The 12,258-nt window shown below is 45.9% G+C and overlaps 5 protein-coding genes across 5 annotated transcripts; 3 read left to right on the forward strand and 2 right to left on the reverse strand.

The window, feature by feature from the left end:
* The first annotated feature begins 2,312 nt into the window (after positions 1-2,312).
* Positions 2,313-2,523, forward strand: BJ212DRAFT_1311086 (uncharacterized protein). Its single transcript, XM_041334003.1, has one exon. It carries the CDS (start codon positions 2,317-2,319, stop codon positions 2,476-2,478), a length of 162 nt encoding a protein of 53 aa, XP_041200080.1. The 5' UTR covers positions 2,313-2,316; the 3' UTR covers positions 2,479-2,523.
* Positions 2,524-5,185: 2,662 nt separating this feature from the next.
* On the reverse strand, positions 5,186-5,914 carry BJ212DRAFT_1443360 (uncharacterized protein; the record flags this gene model as incomplete). Its single annotated transcript, XM_041337814.1, has 3 exons — positions 5,186-5,295; positions 5,334-5,815; positions 5,868-5,914. The coding sequence occupies 3 exons, from the start codon at positions 5,912-5,914 to the stop codon at positions 5,186-5,188; spliced, it is 639 nt and encodes a 212-aa protein (XP_041200081.1).
* Positions 5,915-7,779: 1,865 nt separating this feature from the next.
* BJ212DRAFT_1311088 (ATP-NAD kinase-like domain-containing protein) lies at positions 7,780-10,036 on the forward strand. Its single transcript, XM_041334004.1, has 10 exons — positions 7,780-8,251; positions 8,302-8,354; positions 8,405-8,480; positions 8,538-8,792; positions 8,845-9,006; positions 9,057-9,303; positions 9,357-9,423; positions 9,476-9,544; positions 9,595-9,969; positions 10,018-10,036. Exons 1-9 carry the CDS (start codon positions 7,927-7,929, stop codon positions 9,784-9,786), a joined length of 1,446 nt encoding a protein of 481 aa, XP_041200082.1. The 5' UTR covers positions 7,780-7,926; the 3' UTR covers positions 9,787-9,969; positions 10,018-10,036.
* A 351-nt stretch (positions 10,037-10,387) lies between these two features.
* On the reverse strand, positions 10,388-11,178 carry BJ212DRAFT_1210820 (uncharacterized protein; the record flags this gene model as incomplete). The annotated part of the gene is made up of 2 exons (XM_041329228.1): positions 10,388-10,886; positions 10,940-11,178. Coding segments are annotated over 2 exons (738 nt in total), but the record flags the coding sequence as incomplete, so codon positions are not given.
* Positions 11,179-11,580: 402 nt separating this feature from the next.
* On the forward strand, positions 11,581-12,233 carry BJ212DRAFT_1443362 (histone-fold-containing protein; the record flags this gene model as incomplete). The annotated part of the gene is made up of 5 exons (XM_041337815.1): positions 11,581-11,592; positions 11,650-11,827; positions 11,884-11,988; positions 12,038-12,160; positions 12,211-12,233. The coding sequence occupies 5 exons, from the start codon at positions 11,581-11,583 to the stop codon at positions 12,231-12,233; spliced, it is 441 nt and encodes a 146-aa protein (XP_041200084.1).
* Between the last annotated feature and the right edge of the window lie 25 nt (positions 12,234-12,258).

A 12,258-nucleotide genomic window follows, 5' to 3' on the forward strand; every position in this document is an offset into this window, starting at 1 on the left:
CAAACCAAAAATTTCCATATGTCATGGTTATATTCACCATGAAAGCCACCCCCCCTGCTCAAAGGGATAATATCCTCTCTCTTTCCTATTCTGGCCTCTCTGCTTGTCAAATTTCCTCTAGAACTGGAGTATCCAAGTCCACTGTGGCCAAGTTCATCAAAGAAAGTCACACAGACAAGGAAAACTTCTGTGAAGGGCATCCATCCAAGCTCACCTCTACTGATAGGAGGGCTATTATTCAACATATCACTACAGGAAAGGCTGATAATGCTGTCCAGGTCACCTATTACATCAATTCCACCATCACATTCCCTGTCTCTTCACACACTGTGAGAAACATTCTCAAGACAGCTCATCTCAGGTCAGTAACAAGGAAGAAAAGGTTCTCCTCTCTATCACACATATGCAGAGGGGACTAGCACCCTTCTTTTTTCACATATATACCTTGCCATCTGACCCAATCCTATTTATTGTGGTCTCATCTGACCATATAACATGCTTCCAGTCCTCTACAGTCCAGTGTTGATGAGCTAAGGCAAAGGCTAGTCTTCTCTGCCTATGTTTGATAGAGAGAAGAGCCTTTTCTTCCTTGTTACTGACCTGAGATGAGCTGTCTTGAGAATGTTTCTCACAGTGTGTGAAGAGACAGGGAATGTGATGGTGGAATTGATGTAATAGGTGACCTGGACAGCATTATCAGCCTTTCCTGTAGTGATATGTTGAATAATAGCCCTCCTATCAGTAGAGGTGAGCTTGGATGGATGCCCTTCACAGAAGTTTTCCTTGTCTGTGTGACTTTCTTTGATGAACTTGGCCACAGTGGACTTGGATACTCCAGTTCTAGAGGAAATTTGACAAGCAGAGAGGCCAGAATAGGAAAGAGAGAGGATATTATCCCTTTGAGCAGGGGGGGTGGCTTTCATGGTGAATATAACCATGACATATGGAAATTTTTGGTTTGTATAGTTAGATATGGTTTTAAAATGACATAATGACACCACTTTATAATTTATTTAATGGTGGCATGATTGTTATGGTGTCATAAATGATGATTTATATAGTTTTAATATGTGCTCAAAAAACTGTCCACATGAGTCATGATTTTGTAAGCCTTGTATCTCCACCATGTCTCCTCTGATTCTCATGATGTGGTGCTCAATCCAAAGCCCTGAAGCAGCACCACAATATGGTATCAGCATGTCACTGAGGTCTTTATGTATTCTCACACAATATTGTAAATAGTAAAAAATGCAAAAACATGTGGACAGTTTTTTGAGCCACTGTATGTGTCCCCCAGCAAAAAGTCTAAAGAATCAAGTTATTGACTTCACTGCACAGATCAAGTTTGATTTGCATTGGCAACACAACTGGGGGTCTGCAGTCATAGGTTTTATTTCCTTCACAAACTCATTATGTATCATTAAATTTACAATAGGGCATACACACCCATACATGTTTTTACACATTAGATGTACTGCTGAATGAAACTACTGCCAACCTTATCAACCAATCAATCCCAGGTGATGACTCCGCAACTGATTTCGATCAATGGATCCACTCTGTCATCAGAGGAAATTCCTCTGACTCCTATAACCAGATATAATTTCACTGCACATTCATACATTTCTCTGTTCATGTTGCAGACTCTTTACATTATCAATAATGCTAAATGTTCTTCACCATCACAGATGTTCATTGTCATAGCTAATGCTTTCTTTTACTAATCTGTCAGTACCAGTCATGACTCATATTGCAGCAGCTCTGTCTTATCGCATTCATACCATCAAATCCAGTAATTTTGTAGAACAAAAAGTATTGTCTTGTATGATGCTCCAAAGCAAACTTTAATAGATTGTATGATACACTCTGCAGTATTCAGTCTGAATCTGTGTCAGGACCGGATGGTTGCAAAACACATGCATCCACTTTCTGGACTTGCAATAACTGTGGCATCTGTTGGCCAAGACACACAAGTGGATCTTGATGCTCCTAACAGTTTCCAGGACACCTATCTCTAACCCCTCAAGATATTTGACAAAGTTATTGGGAAGATTGCAGATGTATGCAGGCCCTCCTCTCAATCAGAACTGTACTAATCTAGTTCCACAGGTATATCCACATGCAAAGATCGCACTGGGCATGTTATCTTCTGCAGCCAATGTGTGTTTTCATTTTTTCTCTCCCTATTTCCCACTGCTCAGCAATCATTTGTGCAGATTATTCTAGTGCAAGTGGATTGCAACAAGCAGTACACAAACTCTCAAGAAGTTGTGTCAAGCACCTTCATATGCTTTTGAAATTGTATTTCTTGTAACCATGGACCCTGTCTTTATCACTGCTGGTTTTGTGACTCTAGTGATTGTCTATGGGGTGTACTGTCGATACTCTCATATCTCTTTGGCAGACGTTCCTGGCCCAGAGTCTGCATCATTTATCATGGGTATGTCTATATTATCTCTTGCTGGATCCCACTGCTGATATGACCACCAGGGAATCTGAAGGAACTCTACCAAGGTCAGGCAGTGGAGGCTGACTTCAAGCTCAGTTCAGGAATATTGTTCACTTCAAGGGGTCTTTTGGCATATGTAATGAAATCCACACTAGCAGCATACACTTCCTGATCCTCTGCCAACTCATATGAAGACCAATTGATGGTTTCCAACCCAGCCACCCTGCAATACATACTTGCAAAGTCAGGCTATCGGTTTCCCAAACTGCATGATCGCCATGCCTTCTCCCAGATGATGAATGGAAAGGGAATTTTCTCAGTAGATGGTAGGTCTCTAGCCACCAAATTGAAACATGGAATGTTAACTTTTGAAGGTGACAATCACAAACAACACAAAAAAACAATGCTCCATGGATTTGGAGGGCCATTCCAAATTCAAAGATGTTGCATTGACTGCAATGGATGTACAGAAGTTCATTCAAGTCTTTGGCAGCATGTTAAGAACTGTGTTGCTCAAGGGGGAGAGAGACTGACTCAGAGGGGCTTGGCCTCAGCTCATATGCTGTGCCCCTTACCCAAGTATGTGCCCTTCATTTCATATGAGGTCCAATGATGGTCCAATGAAGTCTGGAGGACTTCCAGAGGCTGGCTACTCTGGTGGAGTGCTAGAGGACTTCTGGAGGAGTGTGGTGTAGGAATTTCATATTCTGTGGGCTTGTATAGGCAGATATTACTTAGTGTTATGTTCGCACTTTTGGTGCTTATGTAATCATCATAGTTTTCACCATCTACCAGTACCAGTCTGAGACTGAGAGTTTTTAGCATGATTTCCTATCCTCTCTGAGCACTGAGCTTAGTCCAGAAACCCTTTAGGGTTGAATAGCAGCTAGGCATAGCACATTTAGCCCAACATTAGAAGTCTACTTTCCAGTTCTCTTCTTGTTGTGTTTCCCACAGCAGGAAACGTCCAGAGGAGTGTGGGTGAGTTCTGGAGGAACGCAGGAAGTGTTCAGGAGAGTTCCCACTGCAGGGTAATACTTCTACAGGAAACAGGATGGAAGGATAGGAGGTCCGAAGGTCCAGAGGACAGGAGGACAGGATGACAGGATGTCCAAAGGTACAGAGGGCAGGATGTCTGAAGGACAGGAGGATAGGACATCCAAGGGTTAGGAGGGTGGAATGTCTGAAGGTATGGAGGGCAGAACATCTGAAGGTATGGAGGGCAGAACATCTGAAGGTATGGAGGGCAGAACGTCCAAAGGTATGAGGGAACATGAGGTCCAGAGGTCCAGAAGGAATAGGGGCTACATCAGATGAAGTCCAATGTAGAAGCAAACAGAGGTAGACTACCCTAAGGTAGAGTCAGAGAGAACAGGGATTGGACCTAAGTCCAGAAAGAGGGTAAGTGCCAGAAGGGCAAAGCTCCGGCCTAGGGAATCAATCCCTAGGCCTGATAAGTAGGACAGACTTAGGTGGACCAAAGTCCGAGAGAGGATTAGGCAAGTCTAAGTTGATATTCAAACTGAGAAAACTACAGGAGTATCTACAGGGGTTATATACTGGAGACTATCTGAGAGGATCAGTAAGCAAAGGAGCAAGGCTATGTACGAGCATGTGGAAACACATTAGTAAGTAAGATGGAACATAACTAAATGAACTCAGAGATGAAGATTTGTACAAGGATCAATCAGCAAGACAGAACAGGAGGTAACTGAAAGCCAGAAAGGCAGAGATGCCTAAATGGGGATAGGCGCAGGATATCGGACAGAGGGTGGGAATAGGTCCAGAGTTAATATCCGGAGGTCTGGGGATCCAGAAGACAAGGTGGATATAGGACCAGGATATGAGAAGGTGGATATAGTCCAAAATCCAAGACAAGGTGAAGTCCAGATGTTTTGCTGGATGGAGCATGCATAGGGTGGATAGGATAGGGTGGTATGGATCAGGCTAGCAGTGAGGATCCGGAGGTCTGGAGCTCAGGGGTAAATCTGGAGTAGAGTCGATCCTACTGAGGTGTGGAGCACACAGTGGAAGGGGATCTGGCAATGAGTTGGATATGGGGTCCAGACATAGGCTTGGAAGGCGTGGGAATATTATGGAATGTGGGTCCAGATTGTGGGATATGACACAGCATCATTTTCCACAGCATGTCACATCTGTATGTATCAACACTCCCATTCTTACCTGCCAACTCTCTGCTATCCAGATAGTTTTCTGCACAATTTCCAAATATTCTTCATGTAGCATTTGGATGTGATATGAACTGGCCAGCTGTTCAGACTGTGCTCAGGGGGCACATAAAACCAGTTACTTTGGTCTTGTTCTCACTGGACGGCACTTGTATTGTCACTGGTTCAAGGGATGAGACTGTTTGATTGTGGGATGCAGGGATGGGGGAGCCAGTCAGGGAACCCTTGCAGGGGCACACTGATAGAATTACTTTGGTTTCGTTCTTGCTGGATGGAACACACATCATAACTGGTTCTTGGGATAACACTATTTGGCTGTGGGATGCTGTGACAGGGCAGCCAGTCAGCGAGCCCTTGTGGGAGCATACTTCTTTTGTTAACTCAGTCTTGTTCTCACCAGATGCCACTCGCATCATTACTGGTTTTGGGATAACACTGTTTGGCTGTGGGATGCAGTGACAGGGAAGCCAGCCACTGAGCCCTTGTGGGGGCACACTAACTCAGTCTCATTCTCTTCAGCACCCCCACAGATTGATATATACAAGTTTCAAGTATTAGGGTCAGCTCTAGAAGAAGCCAATGCTAATGTTTGAATCCAAAGTAGACAGCATGAGTGCATATTGATATAGAGACTAGAATCAAGAAGGGGCTGGATATCTGAGAGAAAGTTTGAAGTCGAGTGTTGGTAAATGGACAATGGGACTCAGGAACCTTGACATGGGATAGATCAGAATCAGGATGATTTGATACAAATGGATTGGTTGAATCACTGTCCTCAGGATTATGAGTATTGTGATGAGCCAGTAGATGCTGGTCATCCAAGTCATTCCAGTCAATGCCATAGCTGGCAATATCTTCTACCTCCTGGTCCTCAGCCGACTCAACAAACACCCCTTGATGCCCATGCTCAATGATACCTTGGATGAGCATGTCATGGGGTGACCAATGGGGCTCTCCGCAATGCCCAAGAACATGGTGATTCCATGAGGCTGCCCACTGGCCTGCATCATCATTGATCAAAGGGAGGAATAGGAAATGAAGTAGCCACAGGTGTGAATCATTGTTCACATTGAGGTTGTCGTAGGCTTTGAGAGTCTGGAAAAAATCCTTCCACTTCTGCCCTAGGCCATTTGTCACATCCACCCAAAGACATTCAATCTGGATGTTGTGAACACTCCTGCAGATATAATTAGAACAGGCTACCATGTGGAGAGCTCAATACTACTTACTTGCCCCATATGTATGAGCCATGCTCAATTCCACATACTTCTTCCATCCAGGCAGCAACAAGTAAATTTTCCATCCCATGGTCACCTCTCACTTGGCTTGGGTACCCATGAATCATAGCAATATCTTCAAATAAAGAGAGCACAGTCATGGAGCAGTTGTTATTACTGACACAGATTCCTAGAACATAACAAGAGAATCCATCAATGAAGCCATGGATGACTAGCTTCCAGTGGATGAGTCCTGCAAGTAAATTAGTAGTTTTACTACACTACCTGTACACAACACACCATGCTGTCCATCATGATGAACCAGGGCCATGGGGCCTGGGGCAGAATAGTTACAATGTTGGATTTGCTGTGGACCAAACATTGCAGGAGATGGACCAACAACTCGCAGATATGATACTTCTATACAACTGTGAGGGATGTGGTAGCCAAGTTGCAAAAGATAGCCATCATGCATCTGTCGTCCAAAGGATGGAAACTGCTGATGGAGTTCCAGTATCAATCTATCAAGTTCAGCATCTGAAATCATGGATAGATCACTCAAAGATCCTTGGTGGTATATTCAGTTGATACTACCATCAGGCTGCTGCTCATCCACATATACTGGAGGTCCAGGAGAAGAAAGGTTGAATTCGAGTAGTCGATGATGTATGGTGTGGGGATGACATTGATAGAGTTCAGCTAGGCGCCTCCTTGATACCCTTCCTGATGAGAGTACAGCAAGATCAGATGGAAGAATGTGAATGGTGGGTCTTCCAACAGTGCCTGTATGGGTATGACTTCCTAAGTTGACAGGGCTGGCATCTGGTGGATCAGATGATATCATGGTGGCAATATCTAGCTCTTGAATCATGTGATCCACACTGGCTTCAATAACATGTCTTTCTGCAGGTGGGATGATGTTCAAATGCTGGGATAGCTATCAGATCATGTCCTAAGTTCTAATGATACCACAAGTAACTACACCTGTTCAATAGCTTCGAGGAATTGAAGGCAGACAGCCTTTTGAGCATTCAAATGACCAATATCACCAAGCTGCGTTCTGAGTGTGACATGGACTCTCTCACCCAGTTGCATGAAAGAATCATAGATGTTTGCTAGTTGAATTGCCTCAGGCATGGCCCTCAGCAAAAACTGACCTTATGGTGGGGTTGGCAGGTTGGTCGTGATGATGTAAGAGACTGCCCGGAACTTCCCGATCAGGCGCTGAGAAATGTGAAAATGAAAGTCGCAAGGGAAAGTCGAAAGTCAACGTTTCAACGCCGAAAGCGAAAGCCGAAGTCAAAACTCTTACAAAGCAATGTGAACTCTTTATTTGGAGATGAAAGGTTTCAAGGAAAACCACGAAATTTTTTTATCCGCCCAAGTCCGTTATATTCCTGCGATGAGTGCTGATCATATTTTCCATTGCTAGTTGGCAACCGGACACCAACAGAGAGATGATCAACGCGAAGCTCTAGAACACCCCGTAGGCCCGCCGAGGTATGCATAGGGGCTCAGCGGAACGACAGCGTCACGGCCCGGGCCAAGACAACTTGAAGGTGTCAAATGACTCAAAGCAACTTTCATACTCCGTTTGGAGGTGCCGATGAGCGTGCCGTGTCTCTGACAGGCTTCATCCCAAACCGGACATTTCACTAGAAACTTTCAATCGAAAAGGCCCAAACACGGGAAACAAATGGGAAACCGATCGTGTTTGACAAGAGTCCTCCTCCACTAACGCTAGTTGGGCTAGCCGGGCCCCGGGATCTCAGATAGGCTGGGGTCGACTTATCAAGTGTCTTTTGAAAAGGGGGGCAGCCTGTGCAAGGAGCAAGGAATGTCCCGCAGGGTGTGCCATGGTACTACGCAACAAATCTTTTAAGTTGAGCTGGATTTGTAATGGGGACTGATAGAATTGCCGCAGTTCCGTCAACCTTAAATTAAACCTGTCGTGCTAAAACTGCCAAGGGCCATATTATAAGACAGTTCAGTTCCCGCAGCACAATACACATGCTCTTCCCACCATTAAATCATCGCTTATCGTATACGGATCGTATCTACGTCAACCTCCATGAACCAAGTTCTAATCGACAGCTGCGGAGTCTCCACTTCGCTTCGCTTTACTGATGTGTCATTCTTCATCGAACCTAACAATCCCGACGATCACAAATCCTCTTGCTGCGCAGGCATATACAGAACAGTTGAGTGCACAGAGGTGCCTCTTCGCAATGTCATTTCTGCCAAAGTTGCATCTGGCGCCATTGAAGTACAATACCTGGTTCGCAAGGGCAAGGAGAGCCGTTTGAACCTTGTAATGACAAGCGGCACAGTTCAGAACGAAGATAGCGCGCGTGCCAAAAAGTGGTGTGAGGCACTACTTCTGGTTGCATATCAGGGTTTGTCAGGCTCCATGGCACATGGCGTGTTTACTTATCTGGTTTATTAGGCGCGAATCCATTCAAGAATCTCAAGGTGCTCGTTAACCCTCATGGCGGAAAGGTTAGCTTCATCCAAACTCAATCGTATGCTTTCATGACCGTCATTCTCAGGGGAAGGGAAGAGCATTATATGTCAGTAAAGTAGAACCCATATTCCTTGCAGCTGGATGTACATTGGATGTAACATGCACGTCATACTTTCATGGCACGCTTGCTTCATACTCACTGGTGTATTCCCATACAGACACCACCCATAGCGGTCACGCTATTGAAATTGCTCGCGAAATGAAGCTGGGATATGACGCCCTAGTTACTGTATCCGGTGACGGTTTGATCCACGAGGTTCTCAATGGGATAAACCAGCATGAACACCGTGACCAGGCATTTTGTATACCAATAGCACCTATACCAACTGGCTCCGGTAACGGGATGTCTCTTAATCTATTGGGCCTGAAGGATGGGCTCGACGTTTGTGCAGCAGCTCTGAATGTCCTTAAAGGTGTGTTCCGTTGGTCGTTCTAAACGCCAGAGTTGCTGAGCATTGGAATCAGGACAACCATTGAAAACTGATCTATTCGCTTTCACCCAAGGAGATCGTTGCCGGGTATCATTCATGTCACAAACTATCGGAATAACAGCAGATCTCGATATTGAGACTGAACACTTACGATGGATGGGCGATATCCGATTCATCGTAGGCTATATCCGTGCTAGTCAGTCTTTGCTGTACTCCCCTATCATCTTGCTGACTCCTTTAACTCAGTTATTGCCCGCAAATCGTGTCCGATCGAGTTATCAATGAAGGTCGTCGATCAAGACAAATCACGCATGATGGATGCTCTTCATGCACGACGAGTGGGCGAATCACCTATCCCATCTAGCCTTCCTAGTTCGCTCCTCAGTGACGACAAGAAACCTGATAGTGCAAGCTCTTCACATGAGGAGGAGTGGACCCAATTTAAAAGACCTATCCTGTGGATGTACGCCGGCCAAGGGCCGTTCGTTAGTCGGTAAGTAGCAGTCTACTGCATTAAGAGATCGATTAACTCACGAGCCCGATTAGGGCTTTGATGCAGTTTCCCGTCTCTTTAGCTGATGACGGGCTTATTGATATTTCCATACAAGAAATAGTAAGTACGTTATGATTTGTTCTTTTGATGCCATCTGACACCTTGTTCGAAGACTAGTCGGAGGGCCCTCTTATGGGCCATGGACGGTGCCGAAGAAGGCCGAACGTACTGGATAAATACGGTAAATTCCTTATATTTTCGTTCGTGCGTATGACTCACCAGGTATAATAGAACCGGTACTTCAAAGCGTCTGCTTACCGCGCAAAGCCGCTCGCCTCCAAGGGCACGCTCGTGGTGGATGGCGAGCAGGTTCCCTTCGAAGCGTTCCAGGTAGACGTCCTCAGCAGGCTTGGCACCTTTTTAGCTCCGTATCCTTATTATGCGCCGGAGTTCCTTGTACGAGACATCCAAGGGAAAACCTAGGGGACCAGTGTACGATTATAATTTCAATGATACCCTTTTTGTACATTGGAATTGGCTATCGACGGTGGTTGTGATGCCTATGCCTTACTGACTACTTTATCCGTGAATACAGAGTTGTTAGCAATTTCGTCATTACTCTTGGGTTAAACTGATGGCAATCTAGCCATGTTCCTGAGTCTAGATGTATGTCCCATGGTTTGCGAGCGTATTGTTTGACTCATGTAGTCCAAGGCGGACAGAAAAGCGGAATGACCAGTGACCCAGTGCACCAATCTACCCCTCATCCGTCCATAATCTCACTTTCCACAAGTGCAATATCATCAGAGTCACCATCATTCTGATCATCGCCTGCCTCCGGTAAACCGAAGTAGTAACACAGGTTATCCCACAAAATAGACCGTGTTTCCATACTGCGGGACGCCAGCGCCTGCAGGGCATTGTAGCAGGGATACTGTGGGGGAGCCTGCTGGGAGCCAATTTCCTTCAGGACACGTAGAAGATCTTGAGGGTGTTCGTTCAACAACTTTTTCTTGTTGTTTTGTTGAATACAAATCTGCGAGTCGCATATGCATTGGCCTTCCTGTTGCTCGAACATCCGAGCGAAGTCCATCATAGAATGCCTGCCTCGTGCCAGGCAAAGCCAATCATCGGGCGTTAGGAGCCCCCATCGTGCGCTGCGTTCTCCAGGCTGCCACATAAGAACGTTCCCTTGAGAATCAGTAAGCGGAGGGGGGTGGGAACTGCGGAGGGCATCAAAGTCCATGAAAGGACTAATTGTAGATAGCATATAAAACGCGGCTGGTAAAATTTCTGGAATATTGGCCTCCCTGGCCAAGCGTATGGCAGAAGCAGGTTCTAACATACGATTGTCGATGAACTGACTGGCTGCATCATGTTGCGGTACTACGGATGCAGAAAGACCAGCGTAGTGCTCCATAAGTTTGTCCCATTCAGGGAGAGTGGATGGCCAGTCTGCATGGAAGCGAGCCCTGAGCAACTTCTGCAGGACGCGCACGAAATATTTCTGTGATAGCAGAAGGATCCCCTTGAACTTGATTGCAGCAAGAGGGTTTCGGTTCTCCAACATAGATAATATGGTGCTAAAAGTATTTTGCTTGAGAGCCAAGAGGGCCCATACAAGCACAGTGCTTACCGCGGGTAGTAAAGTGCTCGAAGAAGGTCTTCAAGATCTTTTGCATCATCCGGCATCCGTACCAAATCTACACCATCATACGTTTCTCTTTCTGCGGCAGAGGGTAGCGCAAACATGTCCGCAAATACTTTAGAGTGTGATCCAAGCACGGATTTGTGAACTCGGAACGCATGGGTTTTACCAGCATGGGCGGCTAAAAGGACTACACTGCCATCAGCATAGTACAGGTCTTCTGGACGCAAAAATTCGTCCTCAGCAGCCTACATTGGTTGTAAGTGCGATGGTGAACTGTTGGGATTGTCCAACTTTGTTAGATCTCACTTACCATTTGCCTAATACAAGATGCAGCTCAGCGGCGGCGATGGAGGCGTGACGGGTGTGATGGTGCGTGCCTCGACGCGTGACAAGCGCGGTCGTTGAATCACGTGGTGTCCCTCACGGGATCGGACTTTGAATCCAACCCTTCATAAGCTCAGTACACAGACGTCGCGTCCCCTCAACACTCTTCCCTTAACCACCACCCACCGCCGCCACTTGTACAGGCAATATATCTGGTGTGTATACGTTTGCGATATCGCACTGTAAATGCAAACTGACTCACGTTCACAGTCGCATACCTGTATACTCTGTAAATTAAAGCAATGGCACCTAAAGTAAGTTGATTCGTGATTCATATAGTTCTCATGTGTCAATTCGAGGACCCATTTTAGCCCGCATCCACCGCTGCCAAAGCCCCTGCATCCACCGCCTCCAAGGCACCAGCTAAGGCTGACTCTGGAGCAAAGGCTGCGAAGAAAACTGCTGCTAAGCCCCAGGCTCCCGCCGAGGGTGAGAAGAAGAAGCGCCGAAAGGTCCGCAAGGAGACATACAGCTCGTACATCTACAAGGGTGCGTTCATAGGTCATGGCAGCAATTATGGGCGACTGACTTTGTTTGTTGTGAAGTCCTCAAGCAGGTTCACCCCGATACTGGTATCTCAAACAAAGCCATGGCTATCCTGAACTCATTTGTCAACGATATCTTTGAGCGTATTGCTACCGAGGCATCCAGTATGTTTCCATCACTTGTCGTAAACCAGGTACTTATACTTTACCTCAGAGCTTGCGGCTTACTCCAAGAAGTCGACGATCTCATCGCGTGAGATTCAAACATCTGTTCGCCTTATTCTTCCAGGAGAGCTGGCAAAGCACGCCATTTCCGAGGGAACTAAGTCTGTCACCAGTAAGCACTCTCATTTAAGTTAGGTGATGATATTGATCATTGTTCTTCAGAATTCTCTGCCGGTTCCAAGTAATCTTTCTGCATATTTCACCGTGTAT

The sequence above is a fragment of the Suillus subaureus genome (genome assembly GCF_016647635.1).
Source record: "Suillus subaureus strain MN1 chromosome Unknown BJ212scaffold_1, whole genome shotgun sequence".
In the NCBI taxonomy this organism is placed as follows: Eukaryota; Fungi; Basidiomycota; class Agaricomycetes; order Boletales; family Suillaceae; genus Suillus; species Suillus subaureus.